General features: G+C 42.3%; 3 protein-coding genes across 4 annotated transcripts; all 3 read left to right on the top strand.

Annotated features, from left to right (window-relative positions):
• Nucleotides 1-12: 12 nt before the first annotated feature.
• Nucleotides 13-7508, top strand: LOC308181208 (arylacetamide deacetylase-like 4). 2 transcript variants are annotated; one of them, XM_080564111.1, is made up of 5 exons: nt 13-1712; nt 2530-2818; nt 4951-5167; nt 5584-5647; nt 6468-7508. In XM_080564111.1, the coding sequence occupies exons 2-5, from the start codon at nt 2642-2644 to the stop codon at nt 7240-7242; spliced, it is 1233 nt and encodes a 410-aa protein (XP_080420237.1). In that variant the 5' UTR covers nt 13-1712; nt 2530-2641; the 3' UTR covers nt 7243-7508. The 2 variants fall into 2 exon arrangements, with proteins under 2 accessions (XP_080420237.1, XP_080420236.1); XM_080564110.1 differs by having other exon boundaries at nt 13-2818.
• A 127-nt stretch (nt 7509-7635) lies between these two features.
• On the top strand, nt 7636-11938 carry LOC308181209 (arylacetamide deacetylase-like 4). The gene is made up of 4 exons (XM_080564112.1): nt 7636-8536; nt 9483-9699; nt 10059-10122; nt 10824-11938. Exons 1-4 carry the CDS (start codon nt 8360-8362, stop codon nt 11596-11598), a joined length of 1233 nt encoding a protein of 410 aa, XP_080420238.1. The 5' UTR covers nt 7636-8359; the 3' UTR covers nt 11599-11938.
• Nucleotides 11939-13250: 1312 nt separating this feature from the next.
• Nucleotides 13251-17437, top strand: LOC308181210 (arylacetamide deacetylase-like 4). The gene is made up of 4 exons (XM_080564113.1): nt 13251-13506; nt 15238-15454; nt 15657-15720; nt 16416-17437. Exons 1-4 carry the CDS (start codon nt 13336-13338, stop codon nt 17188-17190), a joined length of 1227 nt encoding a protein of 408 aa, XP_080420239.1. The 5' UTR covers nt 13251-13335; the 3' UTR covers nt 17191-17437.
• Nucleotides 17438-17488: the final 51 nt, after the last annotated feature.

Here is a 17488-nt window from a genome sequence, read left to right as displayed (position 1 = left end):
TCAGTGCACAATAATAAACTTATCAAAGAATTGTCTGTTGAAAACTACTGCGTATAGTCACCTGACTGTAGAAATAATACAACTCCAGAAGCACCACTGGATAGGATTTTTTTTTTAATCACTACTATGTTGTGTTTTTTTTAAGACAAAACAGGTCCTTCCATTTCAGAGTATTTTATGAAGAGCATCTGCCCTATCAAAAACACTCAACTTCTCACTGAAAAAAAAAAAATTTGAAAAAAATGTTACTTTCAGTAAAGTTTTCTAACTGAAACATCATGGTACTTTTCCCCATCATTACAGTTTAACTCAAAAATTATTACGGCTGCCTAATGAAGTTAGATTTTAACCTCTTTAATTTTCCTGCAAAATTGCAATTTCAACAGTGTTCTCACATCCTACTTGTTTTAAGAGTTGCAGACTCAGATCCACAACTAAAACCTCAAGCATCATTTAAACAACAGCAGCTCTACATTAACAAATTCTACTCTACAGCAAGTACAACATATAGCAGCATGACTTCAAACTACTTAAATTCTGACTACTGTAAGTCATTTTATGACGTACCTTTTGCTCATATGGGAAAGCATACTGAGTTCCTGAGGTTTACCTGATATGAGGTAACCTGACCATGAGTCTAAACTCAGCTTCCCATGTTGTTTTTATAACCCCGTTCTGCTCGCTTTGCCTGACCCACTAGAAGTTAAAAGCCTGGTCACTGATCTTTCAGCATATTTTCTAAAGTTCAGTTCATATATTGTCAGTAGTTATTAACTATTTATTCAAATAAATTACAAGTTGTGACAACCAGCTCCTTGTTCCAGGAAATAAATTAATTAGAATAACAATATAAAAAAGGAGAAACTAAATCATAAACATTTCTTTAAACTAAAATTTTCACCCTGCCCTAAGGGGAAAAAGTAAAGCACTACTCCTAACAAAGAGAACTTTTGTTTTCAGCTAACTTTTTAACAAGACGCACACAAAAAACAAGCAGGAAAAGCTGGCCAAAGAACTATAAAGCTGTGAAGTTTCTTTGTGTTAACAATGATGAAGACATGAAAGCAGGAAAAGAGACATTAGAAAAGATCTGAGAGAAACAGAAAAAAAACAAGTGACCAAACTCCTTACATAGGCTGTGATAATTCCAGCGAGGTTGGAGAAGCTTAAAAAGAACTGTAATTGTGTGTTAAGTAATGGAGGACGGGGCTAATTGCAGTGTAGTCTTTGCAGCTGATGTCAATAGGAAGCATTCTTCAAGCTGCACTCTAGAGAGCTAAGCCTGAGGAGAGCTAGGCAAGAGGAGTTTAAAAAAACAGCACCACAATAAAATTGTAGTAGAAAGATGGAAATTCTTCCTTGCTAGACAGAAAAACAAAAACAAAAACCATGGCTTTCTGGAAATGCTGATATGATACTGAAGTTATGGTGAGGTTGAAAGATATCCACTTAATTTCATTTCCCATTTTCTGAACTATGTTCTAAAGAATAAGAGCTAATTTCTCATCTAGTCAGTGTAGACTGAAGTATCTCAGTTTGAATTCAAGGCAAAAATCTGTCCCATCTAACAACCACGAGATGTATGTAGTTTTGTTCCGTGTGGTATCAGGATTGATGCACAATTACAACAGGAAGGCCGGAACTGCTTAACTTCTTGGCAAGAACAAGCCTGCACTCTCACCTGGAAATTTCTGAGGGATTTTTATTTTAAGGTAAAATACTTTACACGGACCTTTTTCCTGTCAGGAGCTGCTGAAATTGATGTACTCAAGACTGCTGCCAAGAAATTTTGGATTTCTTTGGAATTCTGTATTCTTTATTCCACAGCTTATTTTTATTGGAGCCAAAAGAGATTCTTAATCTTGGATTACTTAAAACACACCAAGTCTGTTCAAAAGTAACAGGGAAGGATTCCCTGTTCCTATTGTAAGTTTGTTATTACAAACTAAAAAAAATAAGAATTTTTAATAGTAATGTCTTTAAAATTGGGCATCAGTGCCTGTACACTGAGATGCATTGATTATATTTCTTAATTCCTTTGAAATAGCTAATTAGAAACATTTTTTAGAAGAAAACACAAATATGAAACAGCTGAGATTCTGATGTAATGTCATAATTTTCTAAGTGCATCTTACCAAAACAACAGTGGTGACAATCCATTTACCCATTTAAAGTGCTGTTTGTCCCACGTAGGCCCCCATTTCTGCATAACCTTAGACAAACTCTTCTGAAATGTGCTTCATAGTGTCACAAACTCAAGGCATATGAATGCCCTGTGTCCCGTTTCCACCTCTAATTATCTTAATATTAATGCAGTCCTTCTCCCAGCTAAGGACTGTTTTTTTGCAAAAATTCTGAAATGTTGCTGGCATAGCTTTTTAACAGAATTCAGGACTTGAAACAGTTTATCTTTTGTGAAATAAAGGGAGTGGGGAGAGAGGGAGTGGGAAAGTGAAAGATACATACTAATGTATTTGCAAAGGGGAGGAGAAAGGTTTTTTTTCTTTCTTTTTTTTTTTTTCCTACTAGAACAGCCCTATGACGAACAAAGGTATCTGAGAATCAGGAAGTAACCAGGCAAAGACATCTGGGAAAGTCAAATCAAAGACATTTCAGATCACTTTGTCTACTGCTCAGCAAAATGGCAGCTATTTACACTATACTGGTGTTATTCCTGGCAGTTTTTGTTGCTGGATTTATATTGCTGATCATGGCGGCAATGAATTTTGATTTCTCCAACTCTGAAATTCCTCCTGGAATGAATCAACCTGTGAAGCTCCGAATCATTCATATTATTTTAATATGCATAGCTGTGGTGGTAAGTTAACTAACTGCATACGATTTATTTGGGAAGAATGGTGAATCTGTAAATTTTGTACTTGATGCAGTCCTAGAGCCTCGCTTGAATCAATTTTCAGAGAGGCAAGCAGGGCATAGCGATCATGCTGTAAGCTGCAGTTAGAAGCTCGGTTTTGCTAAAGAAACCTTTACCAGATTCTTTACACTACACTACATTATTGCAATCAGATTCTGCCTTGCTCTTACGTTAGGCAGTACGGGAGCACTGGCTAACACAAGGGTCTGAAAGCCTGACTGTGCCTGTAAAACGAATTGCGCTAACCTAGCAATTCGATTAAGAATGGTTAGTGGAAATGCAATAGAAACTATTTCCAGTCTAGGTTCACAATAGATCTGACGTCTTTGGGCCATGCTTTCAAGCTTGCTTGGAGTTGGGGGTGAGGAGTTCTGTATTTATTTTGAAGACTAAATTAGTAACTGAACTTTCCAGAGCTGGTTTTGGGAAGGTGGTTGATCTTTGTCAAACAAGCGACAAAATTAGGTGATAATGCCCAAGAGAAACCGAAGGAATTCCATCTCCCCTGAACATATTTTCGTAACTTCTGAGCAGCTAAGCAGGCCTGTTTTGACGGGAATGAAGAGTTCTGGTCAGCCTGACTTCTTAGGGTGAGCTGGCATGTAAAAGAGTGGGAAGCTAACAAGAGTTAAAGCCCTTACCAGCACCCAACTTTTGGTGATCTCTGCTAACAAAGGATCTCACTGAATCAGGAGTATTTTCATGTAATGACAGATGCATAAATGCTGATAGGAGGGCTAGGAATATGTGAGAAGTTGTGCATGCACTTAATAAATTACTATAGCACCTCCAAGAGAGACAAATTCTTTTAAAATGATATCACATATACACACACAGACAGGCATATATATATACATATATCAGTTGGGAATATTCTAGATTATAGTGGATCACACTAAAGAATTCCAGCATGTATATTCTCATGCTGTGTCTCAACACAAGTTGTAATCAGAAAATATTGACTTCAATCCAGCAGTTGAAAAAGGCAGCTCTCTTTTTACCATATGTACACTGCCCATTAGTACCATAAACTAGACCTGTATGCTGCAACATAATAAAGAATGAAAAAACAAACAAACAAACCAAACAAGTTCAATGTTAAGGTGAGAACAACTTTGTCGTTGTTCCACTTCTGCTTGGAAAACAGCAAATTACAATAGAATAAATCATTTCACCATGTTTGTATAGAACAAGAAATACTAATTTCTATAGAAAATTAAAATCAGTAATGTTGCAAAGCTTGATAGTTTCTTCAGCCTCAAAATCAAATATGGAGAACAGCTATAAATAGCCAGTCACTGATGAATAAAACGCCTTTCACAGGTAGGTATATTGAGCGATAACACTGTACTGACGATCCACAGAAACATGGCAGTCTTTGATGAGAACCCCCTAATAAGATATTGTGTAATAAGAGCTTGAAGTGTTTGGAATGAGTAAATGGAGTATTTCAAAAAAGAGGTTAAGGGCTTTTTGGTTTTGTTTTGTTTCTGTAAAGTTACCTTGGACCTGTAGTTCTCAATTGGGTTGTTTTCACCCTTAAGTGCCTGGTGTGAGTATCACTGGCTTAAAGAAGGGGCAGGTGCTTAGGCTTACTAAATACCTCAGGAACTTCCTACAAATATATTGCAAACACCAGTCAATATTTCTGAGATGAATCAAAAGGCAGTTATCAAATACATTCTCATCTTAACTCATCACCAGAACTGTTATCCTTCACTGTTGTCCCATCTTCTCAGAGGGCAAAGACAGAACAGCCAATGAAAACCAAACTCATTTTCAATGACAGGTAAAGGACCTGCTGAGAAAGCAAAGGGATATACTTCACCAGTCTTTGTTAATGCTGCATTGCTTTGGGATTAGGCTCTTTGGTGAACACGGCTGTTCATGTGACCTCTCCCGATGCTACTGTTATTCGTTCAGTTGTACCGCACCTGTAAAACTACCCAAATATTTAATGATTCTCCTAAAAGATGTGACTTAGATATCACGAGTATGCTGACATTGCAGTTCCTTTACTTGGGAAAATACAGAATCTTCTGAGTGAATTCCCTATTCTTTTTGCCTTTGAACAGGGAAAGATTTTGGAAAAGATTGGTATCTGCAGTCAGATTAACTTTGTCCGGTACATGCAAGGTGTAAGGACTCTGGGAGCAGACCAGAAGCTCTTCATCAAGGACCTGTGTTTTGGGAAAGTGCCTGTAAGGATTTATCAGCCTAAGGCTCCATCTTCCAGCCAAAGGAGGGGAGTTATGTTTTTCCACGGAGGAGGATGGACACTTGGAAGTGTTGGTAAGATAACTAGCAGAAAAATTACTATAATACAGTTTAAAAAGTGACCTCCTCATACATGGTAAAATTGATTGTTGCTTGACCTGCAGCAGTTATGGAATTTGAGTATAACCACAGAAGCTTTCAGAAGAAAGCATCTGCTATGCGTTATCTGACTTCTCTTAAAGGGAAGAACAATGAGGTATGAGACAAAAAAAAAAAACAAACAACAAACTGCAAACAGATAGTGAAAAGGGAAGATAAGGGGGTAAAAAAGATCTGCAGAGCTATGTTGGAAGGGTCAAAGAAAAGTAGACAGTATTTTTCTTTTGCAATTCTTTACCATACACAATGGACATCAGCACTGTTGAGAGGGAAAAAAAATCAACAAAACCAAAACCCACCAAAAAAAAACCAAACGAGAATGTTTCTTTCAGACACCCATGAAAACCTATGCCGCTCTCTTGCCCGAGAAAGTGACTCAGTGGTTGTATCTGTTGGGTGAGTCTTTTCTTATGCCATTTTTTTAAGAGATTATTTCCTACACTGTGAATAGCATCTTATAGCTAGCCTGATCATAGCAACAACCATTCTCAGTAGATATTTCTGAAGGACTTGTCAGGCATGTGCTTTTACAAATTTACTCTGCTCTTGTTTGAAACCACCAAAGACTGACTCAGTTTTTACTGTCTGATTAAATCACAAATAACGCTTATGAATATTTAACTGGAAAAAGAAGGACATGCTTTTAATTCCCACCTAAAAAATGATAGTAAACAGCCAGTAAGTCAAATATTCTACTTAACCCTCATTCAAAGAAAATACTTGATGCTTACAGGAGCATTACATGAATGACAAGCTAATATTAGCATCAATATACTAACAGCTATTTGGATGATGATGATAGAGTTGGAGCAACAAAGACATAGAAAGGAAATACTCTCATTGCTACTTGACACATGGAAAGCTGAAGCTGATTACTTTAAATTTAATTTTTAAATTAAATTTTTTAAATTAAATTTAATTTTTAAATTTAAACTGATTAAATGACTGCCCATAAGACATGGACATAATTAGCAGCTGAGTACTCCTGTGTTGTTCAATACCTGAGCAATGCCACAAAAAGAGATGATGATCCTAACAAATTAAGCTCTACTATCTGAACCTACTACTCACAGTTTATTTAAACAACCTATGGAGAAAGGGAAAATTCTAAGGTAATCGGTGTATTGCTGGTTGCAAGAATCGGTATTTTCAGCAATACGTTTAAAATTAACAAAATTTCCTTCTCTTTCTTTTGTTGTCTCCTTCTGCGTATCAGGTACCGTTTAGCTCCTGAACACAAATACCCTGCTGCGTATGAAGACTGTCTTAATGCTACCATACACTTCATGAGGAACACAGAGCACTATGGGGTGGACCCTGCCCGTATAAGTGTGTGTGGGGACAGCGCAGGGGGCAATCTAGCAGCTGCTGTTAGCCAGACCCTGGCAGGTAGATCAGACCTCCCCAAGCTACGTGCTCAGATCTTGATCTACCCACACCTTCAGGCACTGGACTTCAATTTACCATCCTATCAGCAAAATCAGGGAGTCCCTCTCTTATTCCGAGAACGTGCTGCTTTTTTTGCTTTGCAGTACCTAAATGGGGATACATCACATATGGAAGAGGTCTTGGAGGGCTCACATATTCCTATAGATATTAAATTAAATTATAAGAAGTGGGTGAGTCCAGACAACATCCCTGAAAAATTTAAGGCCAGAGGCTACAAACCATATGTGCTACTTGACTGTCCAACTGTAGTTTATGAGACAATGAAAAGATTCTGTGAGCCCAACCTGTGTCCCCTGCTAGCTGAAGATGCTGTTATTCAGCAGCTGCCGGAGTCTTTCATCTTGACTTGTGAGTTTGATGTGCTGAGGGACGATGGCTTGCTGTACAAGAAGAGACTGGAGGACAATGGAGTTCGAGTGACCTGGTACCACCTTGAGGATGGATTCCATGGAATCATGAACTTTTCTAATAGTGACTGGATGTCCTTTTCATCTGGAGAAAGGGGTCTCAACAATATTGTGAACTTCCTAAAAAGCTTATAGAAACAATTTCTTTTCTTCCATAAGTATTACCAATTTTCTGTGGTCATTTGTGCTTCTAAATTCCATGTAAGAGGTTTAGATAGGACAGTTTCAGAGCAATTATGCCAGCGTGATCACTCCAAAAGTATATTTAAAGAATGTTGTGAAAGTTTACTTTAGTGCTGTTTGAAATGTTCCATATGCAGTCACTATTTTAATGATCTATTTGGACTAGGCACTTGCTGCTTTCTTATAAATATTAAAGATGCAGTAAAATTTTAAATCAACATCTGGTCTGACCCATTTCATTCAATTATGATCTATGCTTTTATTCTTCCTAGAAGACTAAGTGCATTTCAGCAAATGAGAAAGGTACTGATATTACAGTACTATAAATCAGTGCCTTTGCTATATGTTGCATGTAGCATCCAATCCTAAGAGTCCCAGTCACTGTCTTCCATAAAATTTCCATGGGCTGGGCAACTGATATTTTAGACTTGCAAAAATGGAGTCAAAACTGCAACCATCTCTGACAGAGCTACTCTGTTAACAGCTTTGTGTAAATCACAATGGAGGATCTTTGAAATGCTCTAAGTATGTTCCTACATTTATCAGACATACAAGTGTGTAGATAAGCTTGTTTCAGTATTTAAATACTCTAAGAACAAAACAAGGTCAACACATTTACTTTTGTAAAGCCCATGTTAGCCAGCTTTTTTCTTTTATAAATGTCCTTATTAAGACTATATACTCCAAACTACTTAAAGAATGTCTATAACACAAGAAGCAGTATGTTGTGGCTGCAGATCATATGCAAGAGACAATTTAACCTCTACATTAGTTGGCTTGCTCCTCTTGTAAACAGCAACACATATCCACAATCCAAGAATGCCATATAGTATACCACGCCCTTTATCAATCCCACAATTAACAAGACGCTAAACAGGAAATTAAACACATTTTCTTCTGCCTCTTCTCCGATGTGATGCATGCTGGCACCTTGCACAACATCTCCAAGGACTTTTAAGCGTGACAGCTGAAGGAACTTGTTTTAACTTGGACTGCTCTAAGAGTCTACGTTATCTGAGAAACCTAATCAAAGATAGGCATAGAGACACCTCATCTTTTGTTAAGTGAAATGGCATTTTTTTATATACTGTCAGTGATACTGCTGGTGATTTTTACTGCTTCATTCATAACAGCAATTAGGACAACAATTCAATCCGACTACTCCAATGTCAGTATCCCTCCTGGAGTGAATCATCCTGGAAAGCTTCGAATTGTCCTTGCTTTTATGATTAGTACATCTGCCATGGTGAGTTACTTTGCTGTTATTTCTGCCAGAAGTGGGGTTTAAGTATTTTTTTTTGGTCACATTATATAGATAATTAGCAGGATCCTGCTAGCTGCGTTAACGCTTAAATGAAAGCTTTCCTTTTTATTTTTTATTTTATTTTATTTTGGTTGTTAACTTCAGAGGGCAATTTTTTAGAAGCATTTCTATTAGACCTCGGACAGTTTCATTCAGGATTTCCCTATTAACTTAAGGGTGAAACCAACCATGAGCCCAAACAGTATCTGCTGAGCTTTCCTATCTCAATTTAAATGAATTATTTATTAACAGCAAGATGGCTTTGATTTTTGTTTTAGCTAAGCACAGATGATGTTTTCAGGGCATTCATGGGGCTTTCCAGTAACGCGGGTAGAAGGCCAGGTGCTTTTTAAGCAGATAAAAACAGAGACTCTTGGGAAACCTTGGAGGAATGACATCTGGGCTGTAAGGTGGTAAGTGGTGGGAGGTTGGTATGAAGCCGTAGGACTTGGTGACACTGAGAAGGGAACACCCTGTCTTCTTCCCTACAGCGTGTTGCCTGACAGGGCGTGGGTCGGACGCGCGGGCCTACCTGCTCAGGCGCGTGGTGCCAAAGCAACCCCGCTCCCCCGGGCCCGTAGCCTCGCAGGGGACCGCCACGGCTCCATCTTCTCCCGTGACAGCTTTCTGCTGAGAACCGAGCCGGAGCAGCCGCCAAAGGCGAGGGTAGCGGCGAGTGGCTCTGGAGTAGGCTGAATCCCGCTAACACGAAGCCTGGATGCCCTCGCAGCGGCCGGGGGAAGGCAGGCGCAGGGTCTCCCTCACAGCAACCTGCCCGGCGGCCGGGCTCGGCTGCGCGGCAGCCTCCCCTCAGGCGGCCCGCGGCTGCTGGCTGCCCCGGGGAGGGCGCCCCGCGCTCAGCCCGCCTCTCCTCCCTCTCTCCGAACAGGGGAAGATTTTGGAGAAGATGGGGGTGTGCACAAAGATCTCCTTCACCCGCTACATGCGCTCCGGGAGGAAGCTGGGGCCGGACCCGCAGCTCGCGCTAGTGGACGCGCGGTTTGGCCGGGTGCCGGTGAGGCTCTACCGGCCCCGGGCGCCATCTGCCGGCCTGCGGCCGGGCGCCATCTTCTTCCACGGCGGCGGCTGGCTGTACTGCAGCATCGGTAGGGCGGCTCGGGGCATTTGCGGCCCCGAACGCAGCTGTGAGCTGCAGCCGCTGTCTTCCTGAGGTGTGAGGGGGACGAATTCCGCCCTGACACCCGGGAGAAGGGCTGAGGTGTGGCTCAGCTTCCCCGTTACCCTCGGCAGCGGAGGGCTCCGGGCGGAGCGCTGCTGCTCGCCTCACGGGAAGGCGGCGGGGCTGAGGGGGAGAAGGGGAGGGAAGGGGCTGAGGGGAAGGGGGAGAAGGGGAGGGAAGGGGCTGCGAGAGGGGGCGTGGGGCCGGGGGAGCGTGGCCAGGGTGGGACAAGGCGGCCGCTGCCCCCCCGAGCCTCAGCAGCTGATGCACCCCGACCTCTTGCAGACTCCCATGAAAAGATCTGCCGTTACATCGCCAAAGAAAGCGAGTCGGTGGTTGTGTCTGTTGGGTGAGTTCAGTCCACACTACCCTTCTGATATTCATATATATGTATTTCTTTTTTCCTTCTCTGCTAATGCAGGGAGAGTGCAAACAGACCGACAAGTAACGTTCAGGTATCTCTCAGCACAACTCAGAACTATGCTGGCACCACACAAAAAGGAGGAATGCTTCTTAGAAGAGTTTTCTAAGGAGCTAAGTGACTAATGAACAAACTTGGAAGGCAGTGGTTCAGTAGTTTGTTTAGACGTACACTACAAGGAGGTTTCTAATGCAATCAAATGGTAATATATAAAACTGGTAAGACAGAAAAATATAACTGCCTCAATTACTTAAATAAAGAAAAATAAAATTTAATAATTCTCAAGGCACATACCCTAAGTGAAGGTGAGGTGCAGCCTGATTAAATTACATTATCCACAAGGAAGATGCAGTCTACACCAGAAGACCACAATGAACTTGTATCACTCATGTTCTAATCAGCGTTCTTCTAAGAAAAAGTTCACAACGATGCTACGTCCTTGCAACTTCCTCCTACTGGCTGTTACTTATCTGTGATAAATTGCTGGAAAAATACGTGTTTATCAGAATATTTCATTGTTTTTTGCTGAACAAAAAATACTCCAAGTAAGAGGGAAATGCAGGGTGTTAGGAAAATTGTATTTATAGTTATGACATTTCCATCTCTTACTCTTGTCTCCTGTGTATTAGGTACCGTTTAGCTCCTGAACATAAATACCCTGCTGCGTATGAAGACTGTCTTAATGCTACCATACACTTCATGAGGAACACAGAGCACTATGGGGTGGACCCTGCCCGTATAAGTGTGTGTGGGGACAGCGCAGGGGGCAATCTAGCAGCTGCTGTTAGCCAGACCCTGGCAGGTAGATCAGACCTCCCAAAGCTGCGCGCTCAGATCTTGATCTACCCAGGCCTTCAGGCACTGGACTTCAATTTACCATCCTATCAGCAAAATCGGGGAGTCCCTCTCTTATTCCGAGAACGTGCTGCTTTTTTTGCTTTGCAGTACCTAAATGGGGATACATCGCATATGCAAGAGGTCTTGGAGGGCTCTCATATTCCTCCGGACATGAGGATGAAGTACAGGAAGTGGGTGAGTCCAGACAACATCCCTGAAAAATTTAAGGTCAGAGGCTACAAACCACACAAACCTCATGAATTCAAGGCTGAAGTTTATGAGACAATGAAAAGATTCTGTGAGCCCAACCTGTGTCCCCTGCTAGCTGAAGATGCTGTTATTCAGCAGCTGCCAGAGTCTTTCATCTTGACTTGTGAGTATGATGTGCTGAGGGACGACGGCTTGCTGTACAAGAAGAGACTGGAGGACAATGGAGTTCGAGTGACCTGGTACCACCTTGAGGATGGATTCCATGGAATCATGAGCCTATATGGTTATCGTGTTTTGAAATTTCGATCTGCAAAAAGAGGACTGGACAGAATTGTTAAATTCCTAAAAGGCCTGTAGAACAACTTTCATTGGTTATGTTTCTCTATCTGAGAAATCAGTGGATGTTCCCAAATCTTGGATAGTAATTGTCAGCAAAAATGTGATATCCCTTGGTGTAAAAATATCAATTTTGAAATGAGTGAATTTCAAATCCCATCTGAACAGTGGTCTTTGTCCTTGTGAGACTATTGACAGTTTAGCCTTTACGGTTTTAGTATTTTCCACGGGCTGTTTTTCAATTTCCCATCAAAACAGCATGTGATTGATTCTTTGTGTTTAATTAAAAGATGATTTATGTCCCTGTAAACATTTTTCATGGAAAGATTTGGATTAAATCACTCCTGTGAATTATAGCCAGGATCTTTGTGATGTTCATTTGATAAGCTACAAAGAATGACTTTTTCTTATTTAGATAAAAAGTGCAAGTTATGTACATAGTGAGCCAGAGGGAAGAGTTAGAGGAAAGCTACAGAAAAAGAGGAAGAGATCAAAGTCTCAGCAAGAAGATTCAATGTATACAGTGGGCATTACAGAACCACATCTGCATGAAGAGTAGCTGTAGAAGGCCTCTGTTAATTTGGGTCACCTTCTTGAAAGCAAGTAAGGCCGGCCCTGATTTTGAAATTACCATGGCTGTATAAACTCCTACTCCATTTTGGTATGTCTCCACTATGCCCTCTGAAGCTTAGGGCAAGATATACTGGTTGAGAGGGAGTACTTAAGGACAGGTTTTAGAAAGACAGTAACAATCAGGGAACTGGGCTCCTAATCAGTGTATCATAAAAGGCTGAGCTTAAAGAGAGACAAAATATGAACCAAAATATTCTCGTGTTCTTTCAGAGAGAGGTTCCCTGTGCTGTGACTTTTCTCCATGTTTTGAGTTTTCGTTAGAGGACAAGGCAGTGGTGTATCACTTGATTTCACGCCTTATTGTACTCTGCTGATGAAAGCAATGAGAAACGATAGTGAATATATTCAAAATCTTAAGACTGAGGAAAAGAAAATCCTATTAAAAAAAAGCAAATCATAAGACTAAGGAGATCAGAGATTTTTACAGAACAAATCAAATGCTATACTTCAGATTTCCCTGGGTGTACACAGAGGCGACGTTTAAAGCTTTTCTCCTGAAATTCACCAGAGTAAGGTTCTCTTTTTAATAGCAGCTGAAATTCCTGGGCAATTACGGGATTGGTAGGTCTGTCTGTTGAAGCACGTTCATCAGTGGTATCTGCTTGTAGCAGAGAATCTTTTTATGAAAGATGTAATTGAAAAGCTAGCGTAGCCAGTAGAGAAGAGTCATTATTCGTGAAATCTGAGCTGTCACCTCTTTGCAGTGCCTGCCTTGCCCTTCCAGCAGGCCGCCTTCGGACAACGAATCCCTAAATTTAAGGGATGCTCGCGGCGATTTGAGGACGGAGCGGGCGGGACGCGGGTACCCTGCCGGGCTGCGGCTCCGCAGAGGCTCAGGCTCTTGGCGAGCGGGCTCAGGACCGGGACGCAGGGCTCAGGACCGGGACGCAGGGCTCAGGCCGTGCCTCCTGGCACCCAGATTACGCCCGTGTGCCGCCAGCTGCGCGGCCGCCCCCCGGTGCTCGGTGGCCGCCCGCAGCATGACCCCGGCGGCGGCTTTGCGGAGCTGTCACAAACGGGGCCGTGACGCCGCCGGCCTGCGGGGGGGGGGGTGGGGGGGGGGACGGGACGGCCGCTGCCGGGCCCCGCCGCGGGCCGGGAGCCCCGCGGGGCCGCCGCCGGGCCATGGCGCTGCTGCCAGCGCTGCTGCTGCTGCTGCTGCTGCTCCTGCCCCTGGCGGCGCTGGTGCTGGGCACGGTGCTCCTCGCGCTGCCCAGCTACGAGATCCCGCCCGGGGTGAACCAGCCCGCCAAGCTGCGCCTGGTCCTGGCTGTCCTCCTCGGCACGGCGGCCGTGGTGAGTCCCGCGACCGCCCCGCGGAGCGCTGCGGGGGCCCCGGGCGCCCCCTTCCCCGGCCCCGGGAGCCGCGCGCCGCGGGCGGCCCCCCGCCGGCACAACCCGGCCCCCCGCACCCCGAGCCGGCCCTCGGGAGGAGCGTGCGGGGGCTGCGGGGCTGGCGGCGGGCGGAACCGAGCCGGAGCCGAGCTGCTGGGTTGCCCGCTAGCTGCCCGCAGCTGCGGGGGAAGGCGGCTCCTCGGCCGGGGGAAAGCCGCAGCCCTTCAGCCGCTCCTGCCGCGGCTGACATTTCTGGTACAAAATCCCGTTAGGGCTGCTTTACTTAATCCCTGGACTCACTTTTACAGCGTTGCATAAACGGCATTAGAGCTCTCCTAAACGCTTCCTCTGGCACTTGCGGCGCCTTTGGATTTTCAAAAAATCTTTAGCTTGCTCCGTTAGCCCCAACGTCCCCCTTTCTGACCACGCAGATCTCGTTTTCCTGCACGGTTTCTTACACCATGCGCATCCTCCCGAAATGCACTTACCGTGCTCCCCAGCTCTCCTGAATCCTACCAGAAGGCAACAAGGCAATGGATAAGGACTCACATTAAGCATTTAAAATTATTTAGTAACTAATGAACTCAGTTAATTTTGTTCCCACCTTCTCTTTACTTGTTCACTTAATACATCGGATTTATATTCGAGTTAGTGAGCTCATTGCAAGAGCACTGGGAAAGGATGCTTCCTGATTTTGTTCAGTACGTCTCTTGTGCAAATAAAAAGCAGTAACTAACTTGCACAACACATCTCAGCACTACGGATTTGTAAATCCACTGAGTTTTATAGTCTAATTCAGCAGTATTAGTTTATGCAATGATGAACTATGAGAGTTTGTGAGGATATTTCTGTATACACCATTTAATTGTTGTTATCAAGTATAAATAAAACAAGAATAAGCACAAAGGTGTGACAGGCATCACTGACAATTAAAATGTATATTCCAAAATGGCCAATTTGGATGCACTATACAAAATTGCTAATATGATACTAGAATGACACTGGATTTGAGTAATAGAAGTAGTTTTTTTTACTCTATGTAGGAAGTGAGAGACTGGGAAAATTGTTTTTCCTGAATTAAAGAGCTTTATTTTTATCAAACAACAGGGGTCAAATTGCTGTGTGTGACGCCTAGATTTTTACATCTGATTCTTCACAAGATGATCTGGAAGATTCCAGTGATTGCTAATATGATATAACATAGTTCTCCTTGGTAAAACTAATCTAGGTAGTCTTAAAAGAAATACAAATTTTTCACTCTATCCTGAGATCTCTCACTTTCTTAGAACTGGACATTCTTCTCAAGAAAACCAACTGCAGAGTTACATTTCCTCACTGTTTTCCAAGAGTTTATGAAGGCAAAAAAGGGACTAAACAACCTATGAGAACGAACTCTCCTAGCAGTACTTAGAATACAAGAAGCCATTTAGAAAGAGTTTAGGAGATGCTTGCATAGCCATTATCTTCTTAGAGTGGTTCTCATGGTGGTTATTCTAACTTATTACACTGTTACTATTGCATCTTATTATAGAATACTAATGTTTTACGACATTACCACTTCTTGTCTTGTGAGCCTTGTGTTTCTTTAAAATTTTCCTCAAAAAGAGTTCAAGGTAAGTACGATGCAGATTTTTTATAACTTGGCTAAATCAAGACTTTTTAAGAAGCCTTAATTTCTTTTACCTTTAACAGGGAAGGATTTTGGAGAAGACAGGGCTTTGCAGTCAAATCACTTTTGGCCGATACGTGCGACAAGGACGGAGACTAAGGGTAGACCCAAAGCTCTTTATCCAGGATCTGCAGTTTAACAAAGTACCTGTGAGGGTTTACCAGCCTAAAGCTATATCACATGGGCAAAGGAGAGCTATCATCTTCTTTCATGGAGGAGGCTGGGTATTTGGAAGTCTTGGTAAGATATGTGCTGGAGGGATTATAATAATGTACAAAGAACATACTCATGTTTTCATTAAATTGAAATGAGAGGAGGTTTAAGCATGTGATTTTGGAGAAAGTCTGAAAAGAAATACACACCTTTCTAGAAATGAATATTCCCTTGATGTCTCAAAGATTAGGTCACTAGCAAAATACTAATGAAAATATTTCTTTTCCAGATACCTATGAAAAAGTGTGCCGCTACATATCCAGAGAAAGTGGATCAGTAGTTGTATCTGTTCAGTAAGTGAACCCTACCCAGTTCTATTGTTCAGAGATTATTGGTGCTGTGGTGCCACAGTAGAGCTGCACTGTTTTTGAAGATGTTATATTCTACAGAAAAAAAATTCTAAAGAATTCAGGGAAGTATATAAAGAGACAAATAGTGATAGCTGTGATTTCACAGCTCCTAACTGTTCATGCACTGATATACTCAGAAAAGACTCCAATGGGAATATTTGCCACACTAAGAAAATCTAAAAAACGCCAATTTAGAACTTAGGTAAAACAAGTCTTCCTTGTGCTGAACATGAACATATAGTGAGATGTTCCGAACACTTGTAATTTACAGACAAAGAGAATAATCACAGTATATTACTCCCAGTTTTACACATAGAAAGCAGAGGCACAAAATCATTAAATAATCTTGTCAAGAATACACCGGGGGTTTCAGCACAACTAAGAAATGAATTACAATGTTTCATTCAGTTTCTTAATTAGAAGACAATCCTACTTTCCTGTGTCTTTGTGATTGAACACACAATTTACAGCTTGTCCACAATCACTAGCTGAGAAATGCCTGCTTAGAAGGTAATGAATATCCTGACCTGAAGGAAAAATACCCCAAAACAATGGGGCTGGAAGGCAGTGTAGGATAGCATTTCCAAATTAATACTAATGACATTTCCTTCTCCTATACTTGTCTCTTTATGTGTCAGGTACCGTTTAGCTCCTGAACACAAATACCCTGCTGCGTATGAAGACTGTCTTAATGCTACCATACACTTCATGAGGAACACAGAGCACTATGGGGTGGACCCTGCCCGTATAAGTGTGTGTGGGGACAGCGCAGGGGGCAATCTAGCAGCTGCTGTTAGCCAGACCCTGGCAGGTAGATCAGACCTCCCAAAGCTGCGCGCTCAGATCTTGATCTACCCAGGCCTTCAGGCACTGGACTTCAATTTACCATCCTATCAGCAAAATCGGGGAGTCCCTCTCTTATTCCGAGAACGTGCTGCTTTTTTTGCTTTGCAGTACCTAAATGGGGATGCATCGCATATGCAAGAGGTCTTGAAGGGCTCTCATATTCCTCCAGATATGAGGATGAAGTACAGGAAGTGGGTGAGTCCAGACAACATCCCTGAAAAATTTAAGGCCAGAGGTGTGAAGCCACTTAGGCCCACTGATTTTGTGGCTGAAGTTTATGAGACAGTGAAAAGATTCTGTGAGCCCAACCTGTGTCCCCTGCTAGCTGAAGATGCTATTGTTCACCAGCTGCCAGAGTCTTTCATCTTGACTTGTGAGTATGATGTGCTGAGGGATGACGGCTTGCTGTACAAGAAGAGACTGGAGGACAATGGAGTTCAAGTGACCTGGTACCACCTTGAGGATGGATTCCATGGAATCATAAGCCTGTATGATTATGGGGGGTTTTCATTTCCATCTGGTAAAAGGGGATTGGACAGCGTTGTTAACTTCCTAAAAGGCTTATAGTAAACATCTTAGATTCCACGAGTCTGTTCATGCCTCAACCTAGAAAAATATCTTTTTAGGATATTTAATATCAGGTGATGGGTAGTCAGTCAAAGGTGGCCATTAACAACGATAAACAAGGCTCATGTGAAGCGCATTCCAGCTGTTAGTTGGACCATGGAATATGCAAATGTTATACATGCTTGTACCATGCTGCAAGCTCTTATCTTTAGCTATGTCAATAAATAAGAATATTATTTTGAATGGACACCCTGGTTCACCCTACTCATTTAAAATAAAATGTGTGTATGCATCTGTG

This window comes from Anser brachyrhynchus (genome assembly GCF_964034855.1).
Source record: "Anser brachyrhynchus genome assembly, chromosome: 21".
NCBI classification, from domain to species: domain Eukaryota; kingdom Metazoa; phylum Chordata; class Aves; order Anseriformes; family Anatidae; genus Anser; species Anser brachyrhynchus.
This window is presented reverse-complemented; position numbering and strand designations above follow the sequence as displayed.

Bases quoted from the DNA above. Each gene is read 5' to 3' on its own strand.
- LOC308181208 (XM_080564111.1), top strand. From the start codon at position 2,642: ATGGCAGCTATTTACACTATACTGGTGTTATTCCTGGCAGTTTTTGTT. The intron at 2,819-4,950 runs GTAAGTTAACTA...GCCTTTGAACAG, and splicing joins TAATATGCATAGCTGTGGTG to GGAAAGATTTTGGAAAAGAT. The intron at 5,168-5,583 runs GTAAGATAACTA...TGTTTCTTTCAG, and splicing joins ATGGACACTTGGAAGTGTTG to ACACCCATGAAAACCTATGC.
- LOC308181209 (XM_080564112.1), top strand. From the start codon at position 8,360: ATGGCATTTTTTTATATACTGTCAGTGATACTGCTGGTGATTTTTACT. The intron at 8,537-9,482 runs GTGAGTTACTTT...CTCTCCGAACAG, and splicing joins TGATTAGTACATCTGCCATG to GGGAAGATTTTGGAGAAGAT. The intron at 10,123-10,823 runs GTGAGTTCAGTC...CCTGTGTATTAG, and splicing joins TCGGTGGTTGTGTCTGTTGG to GTACCGTTTAGCTCCTGAAC.
- LOC308181210 (XM_080564113.1), top strand. From the start codon at position 13,336: ATGGCGCTGCTGCCAGCGCTGCTGCTGCTGCTGCTGCTGCTCCTGCCC. The intron at 15,455-15,656 runs GTAAGATATGTG...TTTCTTTTCCAG, and splicing joins CTGGGTATTTGGAAGTCTTG to ATACCTATGAAAAAGTGTGC. The intron at 15,721-16,415 runs GTAAGTGAACCC...TTTATGTGTCAG, and splicing joins TCAGTAGTTGTATCTGTTCA to GTACCGTTTAGCTCCTGAAC.